The 8,003-nt window shown below is 38.0% G+C and overlaps 1 protein-coding gene across 1 annotated transcript; it reads left to right on the forward strand.

The window, feature by feature from the left end:
- The first annotated feature begins 5,295 nt into the window (after positions 1 to 5,295).
- Positions 5,296 to 6,552, forward strand: LOC145130743 (uncharacterized). Its single transcript, XM_079065515.1, has 5 exons — positions 5,296 to 5,337; positions 5,452 to 5,702; positions 5,890 to 6,079; positions 6,199 to 6,278; positions 6,351 to 6,552. The coding sequence occupies exons 1-5, from the start codon at positions 5,296 to 5,298 to the stop codon at positions 6,550 to 6,552; spliced, it is 765 nt and encodes a 254-aa protein (XP_078921641.1).
- The last annotated feature ends 1,451 nt before the right edge of the window (positions 6,553 to 8,003 follow it).

Raw genomic sequence — 8,003 nt, forward strand, 5'->3', positions numbered from 1 at the left:
GATAGTTAAATGGAAGGGACCCTTCACTGCAATTCATATATCTAGCCATTAATCTTATGATTTTTTTTTTGTGGATACTATCTATTATGAAAATAAATTTTTTTCTTCTAAAAATAACCTTTTTATAATATTTATGTCTAACGCGTTGTATTATCTTACATTAATCTTATGGTAATTTTCTTTTTTCTATATATGATTGTTTTCTGCTTTGCAAAATCGTGACCATAAGATCCTATATAGGTTGTCAAGAACGTAAGATCCTACCAAAAACATTTTAAAACATAAAAAAAATATTTTCGTCTAACAGTTCACCATTCAGTTAACAATAAATACTTTATAACATGAACAATGCATCTCTAATAGGGGTCATTTTACCTAGGTGATCATACGATCATAGTATCAAGATCGTGAATATAACAACCTTGATACCATTTCTTTAACAACGTTTTTTTTTTGTAAAAATAACTTTTTTGTAATTTTTAGATTCTTATATTTGTTTTAAAGAGAAGATTATACAATAGTAGAAGAGAAATACAATAAGATAATAGTAAGATAATACTTTGTGTCACACAAAAACTATTACATTAAGATAATAAGATGTATTTAAAAAAATAAAAATATATATATTTTACAAAAACTCCTTATATTTTGATTTATTTGCGAAGAAGTCATCATATTCCGTTGGTAACCGGTTTTGTAACATCCTAAAATTGAAGACCAAAAATTTCATTTTTAATTAAGTTATTATAAAACCAATAGTATAAAAACATTCGTAATAACATGACATGTCAAGACCAAAGTGTCAATAATCAAAACATGTTATCATAAAATAATATCAGAGTGTAATCCCAAAGATCTCATGTGCTGAAAACATAGTGTGATGCGCTGCGATCAAGTGACTCCTTTCCTTAGAAAACGAGTACCTGAAACCAAAATTGTAAACCATAAGCACGAAGCTTAGTGAGTTCCCCCATCATACCACATACCATATAACAAACAAACTGCCAGACAATTATGGGGTGCCTAACCTACCCATGTCAAGCCATTCTAGGGTGCTCGACCTACCCTGCCAGGCAATTCTGGGGTGCCTGACCTACCCATGTCAAACCATTCTGGGGTGCTCGACCTACCCTCCGGTTTATCTGAACCGGCTACGGGGACTATTTCACCCCTACTACTACTACCATATAATAACATAGCATAAACATACTGCCAAACAATTCTGGGGTGCCCGACCTACCCTTCGGTCCTTACGACCGTGACACGGGGACTATTCCCCCTACTACCACTATCACATAACATCATATCATGCTAGCACATAAAACATATCAGGTAGTAGCAAACATAGATAATTATCACAAATACAATCATCTAGAAAACAGCTCCTACTAGTGGGTCGACATTGTGGCCGTAGACCCACTTCTACCGGAAGGTAACCCACCTCACACTGTTGAAGCCCCGTAGACAAAACTTTAGCTGCTGGATGACAAGTTCTCGAACTGTCAATCATCAAAATAACACCCAATCAGCAATTGGGTTCCAACATATACCCATAAGTCCACACTTGGGTTAAAAGACTCCTTTACTCCTATCTTAGCTTGATTCAAGCCCAAGGCCCAATCCAAAGGCCCAAAAGTCAACTATGAGTCAAAGCCCAACATATGGCCCAATTTTCCAAATTGGGCCCAAACCTTTACACGGTATTATTCTAAGGCCTAACCATTTAGTCCAGTCCAAACATTTGACATTTCTAATGACCCAATATCTCATAATCATAAAGGCCCAATTATGGCCCATCTATGGCCCAATTTTCCAAATTGGACCCAAACCCCTCACATGGGCCTTACTCTAAAGCCCATTAAATTATTCTAGTCCATATGATTGTTCTTAGATGGTCCATCAATATCCCAATCACCAAAGCGCAATAGAAAGGCCCAACTTAAAGCCTAAGTGAAATTAGGGTTTTCACATAAAATGAAGATTAGGGTTAAGTGTTTCTCACTTAACCCATTAAGGACTTAATCTATTAAGTCCATCACTCTACTAGACAAATCATATGGTGTGATCGGGCTTAATACATAGACCAATTCCAATGGCCCAAAATACGGGTCCCGATAAGTCCAAGCCAATGATTCCAAAATTAGGGTTTTCTAAACCCTAATTAGGGTTTCCAACCCAATTCCAACCCAATAGGCCCAAAAGCTAAGTCCTTAGATCCATTAGGGTTTCATTAGGCCCATTAGGGTTTTGCTGTCGGGCACCACCCATTACCACATCGGGTAGCGGTGGTCAACGGCGGCTCACGGCGGCGGCCACCACCTCACGGCGGTGGTTATGGTTCTAGTCCATTTTGTTCAAGCATCCCAAACGAATCAAAACACAAACAAGGCACACCGCCACCCAACATGGCGGCTGGTGGTGGTTATGAGTTTCGTTTCATTATTCTAATTTCTAATTACATTTTACAACACAATCCCAATAACACACACACTCACTAACATAAGCACACATACACAGCCACCCTTGTGGTGGCCGGCGGTGGTAGACGTGGCAGCCACCACCTCACGGTGCTGGCGGTGGCTTTCTTGTTTTTTTTTCGGCCAACGAACACCTCATACTACACTCCATCGGAATAAACACGTACACACCAATATGTACCCTCAGCCACCAACACACGGTGGTCAAAGGTGGTAGAAAAGCAAAATGGCGGCAGCCACCATGGTTGGTTGCCATGGTGACTCTCTTCAACATCCGACCAGCCAACAAAACGCACACACAAACACGATGCAACAGCGATTCACACACACACGCGAAGCACGAGCACCCAACACGCAACAAAACCTCGGAAATGGAGGAGGAGGACGGCGATGGAGGAACTAGCTTCAGCGGCTACGTCGGAAAAACCTTGACAGAGTGAACCAGCCGCAAGGCGGCGACGGCGACAACGACAATGAGCCACAACGACAGCAGCGGCGGACGGCGGTGACTTCGTCTTCTTCACATAGGCGGTGCAGCGGCGGAGACGATAGCTGTCGGGCTCGACGATGCAAACGGTGGCTGATGACGGTCGTTCGGTGTTTTCCGATCTCCACGGTGGTGGTGGTGCGGCGTCGGAAGTCAAGAAGGGAAGGTGGCGGCTGCTTATCAATTAGGGTTAGGGTTTAGGCAATGGAACCGTTATATACCGTGTACTACAAAACTTGTTGCCATAATGGCAGAAATGGTCCCTCCCTAGAAACCTCTTTTCAAACTAAGTCCTTAATTTACCCTTTCTACTATGGTTTCGGAAATTCCTTTCAAATCCAATCCGTAATTTACCAAACAGCCACCTAGACTCCAAAATTTCTTCAAATGAAGTCCCAGAAGTTACCAAGTAGTCTCTGCCTTCATAAATATTTACGAAACCAATCTGAAACTTACACTTTTAACCCCTGACTTCTAAAATTGTGACAGTTAGCTCCGCGAGACCAGCACCTTGCTATATAATTATTGATTTTAGGGCTACTATTCATTCATTAATTAAATAAACATGGTGTTACAGGTCTATTGGGTAAATGGTTAAAATGCAAATAAATGTTGGTTTTTGGGACTTAATTAACTAAGAAAAGATAAAGACTTAATCGTTAATGAGATCAAAATGTACTTAATTGCGGTTTTTGGGACTTAATTGACTAAAAAAAGATAAAGACTAAATTGTTAATGGAGTCAAAACATAAAGACATTTAGTAGATTTCCCATATATATATATATATATATATATATATATATATATATATATATATATATATATATATATATATATATATATAGGGTTAGTTTAATTTGAGACAGGTCAATTTTTGTGAGACCGTGAGACTTTTTTTTAGTAAATTATTCTAATATTCAACTTTTCATAAAAATATAATATATGTAACATTTTCATATTCTAAAACAATATTGTAAACCCATTTTATATTGAAATATTCTAAAAACATATAACGTTATAATATTATAGATATTATATTTTTACGAACACTAGAACACTAGAATATTTAACTAAAAAAAATTGGTCTCACGGTCTCACAAAATTAAGTTTGTCAGTAAAAGTTCATTTGATAAAGACTTAATTTTGTGGGACCAATACCATAGAAGTCCCAAGTTTTTACCACTAAATTGGAAAAAGTCCTTAATTTAGTTTTTCGTTGACTCTGGACACAATATTTCCATTTACTTATCACTTGGGAGCTAATAGCCGGTAACGAGAAGGTCACTTGTACTCATCCGGTCACCAATATCCTTAAAACATTACCCCATTTGAATTCTTACATATTTTCTAGCCATCACCTTTCACGAGCCATCACTAAGAAAGGGTTTCATGCATCCGACCTTTCATGGTAGCTGAGAAGGGTTTCACAGTCCCCAATTCCACATCTTTGAGCCTCGAAATCGTTGGTGAAGTAAGATGGAGTAGAAAGGTATGTATATGGAACCAAAGAAATCGATGCCTCTTGGGTGGTTATCTTACGTTTGGAGTGCCAAGTGTGAAGTAAGAAGTTTTTTTTTTCTTATGTAACATATGGCTTCTAATTTTGGAACTAAGAAGCCTAAAGGGTCTGAGAAGACTAACCTTCTAGACTCTGACTCCGATGATGAAGCTTTTGACTTTAGCTTCTTGCATTTTTCTGAAGAAACTTTCAAAATCTCCTCAAAACTATATGATGACCCTTTCCTTAACTTATTGTGTGATAAAAACATTTTAAGGAGGAGTATTGATGGAATGGTGGATGATGGAGATAATCCTTGTGGCCAACAAAATGAGAATGCCCACTTAGATGAGGATGATGAAGATATTAGCGTGGACTATAAGGTGCATGATCCCACTGTTGACTTGAAAGAAATGAAGCCACCATTAGGAGACTATTATTAATCCCCTGCTCAACTCAGGTTTGCTTTAACAAACTATACAATTTATGGAGGATACCAACTTTATTTTGAAAAAAGTGATAGAGTGAGGGTTATAGCTAAATGTGGAAGCGGAACTTGTGACAATGAAGAAATGCAATGTCCATTTAGGGTTGCAGTTGGATGGAAGTATAATGAAAGGACATTCCAGATTAAATTCTGTAATGACATTCATCTATATGCTAGGAATTATCACTTTGGCTCCCTAGTTTCTAGCAACTGGATAGCCAAACACTACCTAAAAGATATAATCATGAAGCCCAAGATGACATTGCTAGAGATGCAAGCAGATGTTATACAAAGGTTTTCAATGAGTGTATTTGTTGGGCAACGCCAAAGAAAAGGGCTATGATAATGGAGGTGATAGAAGGGAAGTTAGAAGATCACTATGCCAGGGTTTGAGACTATACAACTGCCATTAGGATGACAAATCCGGGTACAATATGATTGGTAGGGGTAGAAGGTAATCCCAGGTTTAACTATTTCTTGAGGTTTTATGTTGGCTTCAAGGCTTTCAGAGATGGATGGAACAAAGGTTTCAGAAGGGTTATAGGACTGGATGACAGTTTCTTGAAGGGACAGATAAAAGGGGAGATTCTAACTGCTATTAGGAGAGATGCAGACAACCATGTCTACCTAATAGCATGGGCAGTTGTGAATGTTGAGAATAAGGAGAATTGGACCTGGTTCATTGAGAATTTGGTTACTGATTTGGATCTAGTGTTGGAAATGGATTGGTTGTTATCTCAGACCAACACAAGGTACATACAATATATATATATATATATATATATATATATATATATATATATATATTAGTATATGTAATAGTCATTAATTGTAACATGTGTTTGTGCGTTAATTTTAGGGACTTGTACAGGCTGTGGCAGACCTACTCCCCCATATTGAGCACATACAATGTGCTAGACACATCTTTGCAAATTTCAGGAAGAAATACATAGGATTGGAGCTGAAGAATTTGTTTTGGGAAGCTACTATGAGTACACTGGAAGGGGACTTTGTGTCTACAATGGAGAAGATAAAGAAGATAACAAAATCAAGATACAATTATCTTATGGGCAGAAAACTTGAAACCTGGTGTAGAGCCTTCTTTTCTCATGGGTATGCTTGTGAGGCAGTAGATAATGCGATTTCAGAATGTTTCAATGACATGATCAAAGAAACGAGGAAAAATCCTCTACTTACAATGCTTGAGGAAATAAGGATTTTTTTTTTATGAAAAGGTTTTATCATCAGGGTCAAAAGGTATCCAAATGTAGGGGTAATTGTGGGCCCAACATCTTACTAAAGATTGAGGAGTTTGGGAAGGATATGAGGTAATGTTTGTTTAATGTGAATGTATTATGTATTTACTCTTTTTGTGTGTAATTTATTTATTTTCTATGTAGGTTGTGGATAGAGGTGCCAAGTGGAGGCGATGTGTTTGAGACCGGGTATGGATATAATAAATGCAAGGTGGATTTAGATGCAAGGTGGATTTTGTCTGGCATACCATGTGTGCATGGTGAAGCTGCAATCAATTTCATCAACAAAGATCCAAATCAGTTCTTTTCTTTTTGGCTCCACAAGGACAAGTATGTTGCAACATAAATAGAGAACATACTACTTGTAGGTGGAAGAAACTTGTGGCCAAAGAATGAGTTTATTAAGTCATTACCACCCCTAGTTAAAAGGATGACTGGAAGGCCCAAAGTAAAGAGAGTGAAGCATGCATCTGAATCACAAGATGTCAAATACCCCTCACAATGGTTAAAGGTGCCTAGGACTGTGAGATGTGGAAATTTCCAAGAGCTTGGGCATAATAAGATTTCCTGCAAAAATGGTGAAGTACCTAAGCCCCATGTCCCAAAAAGGAAGATTAGAAAACCTAGGAAAGATATGGGAGGGAAACCTATCTTTGACCAATTACCTTTAGTTATGCCTGCTACACCACTAAGGCATGGTGATGCAGGTGTTCATGATGGCGCTCCTCTTGTTTCTAAATTTGGTGTTCAAGATGGTGCTCCTCATGTTTCTCAATCTGGTGGTCTTGTTGATACTCCTAGGAAAAGGACTAATATGGTGCCAAGGAGGGGAGGCAAAGCTAAGATTTCTAGACCAAGGAACAAAACACTAAAGAAAGCCCATGGTAAGCAACCTTTGAGCCAGGGAAATGAGGATGTGTCCCTAAGGTATGATGAGGCTTTTGATGATCTTTTCACCCATACACCAAAGAAAGACCATGGTAAGCAACCTATGAGTCAAGCAAAGGAGTAGGTGCAAGAACAAGAGAATTCCCATGTGGTGGAGGTCAAGGAAAGATTAACTTTAAAGGACTTGTTGCAATCTGGATATACACATGTTGATGCAGTTGTTGGGTTGAAAGAGGTATGTGTTGCTACATTACTTTGTTACTTTCATATTGTAGATTTACTAACTAGACTTCCATATTGTAGTGTTATGGAGAAGAGGTTTAGGAAATAGAAGTTGAGGAAAGAGAGGTTGAGGAAAGAGAGGTTGAAGAAAGAGAGGTTGAAGAAAGAGAAGCTGAAAATGAGAGATCGAAGAAATAAAGGTACCTTTGGGTCCTATTTCTTATAAAATCCATTGGGTGAAAAAGAGGCATTCCTCTAAAATAATTAGGAAAGTTAAGCTTAGGAAAATGGTCCCAAAACCTGAAGGCGGTGGTTCTAGCAAACCCCCTTGGGTTTTAAATTAAGGAGTTGTGTTTTCCACGTAGAATTGGTAGAATGGGGATTAGTAAATAGGTTTCCCTTTTTGTAAACATCTTTTTTTTTGGTAAACATGTCTTTTGGTAACAAGTTTCCAATTCTTGTCCATAATGTTAGGTAGAATTGGAAGTTTGGTTCTAATTAGGTTACCCATATGGTAGTGGTTTGTGGGAAGCTCTGGAAAGTACACTCCCATTTCTAGGATGTTAACTTACATTGACATTGGTTGTATGAATGCTATTACTTATCAATATATGTTTCTTTATCATTATAATTGTTGTTACCTTCCATGCTTTGGTTAGTATGTTAAGTAGGTTGCTATTACATTTT

Source organism: Lactuca virosa, chromosome 8 (assembly GCF_052849685.1).
Source record: "Lactuca virosa cultivar CGN04683 chromosome 8, Lactuca_virosa_CGN04683_v6, whole genome shotgun sequence".
NCBI lineage: Eukaryota > Viridiplantae > Streptophyta > Magnoliopsida > Asterales > Asteraceae > Lactuca > Lactuca virosa.

What these genes read in the sequence shown, in the direction of transcription:
- LOC145130743 (XM_079065515.1), top strand. Translation starts at nt 5,296, where the DNA reads ATGGAGGTGATAGAAGGGAAGTTAGAAGATCACTATGCCAGG. An exon ending in TTATCTCAGACCAACACAAG is followed by an intron (nt 5,703 to 5,889) that starts GTACATACAATA and finishes TGCAAATTTCAG; the next exon opens with GAAGAAATACATAGGATTGG. An exon ending in ATGGGTATGCTTGTGAGGCA is followed by an intron (nt 6,080 to 6,198) that starts GTAGATAATGCG and finishes TTTTATCATCAG; the next exon opens with GGTCAAAAGGTATCCAAATG.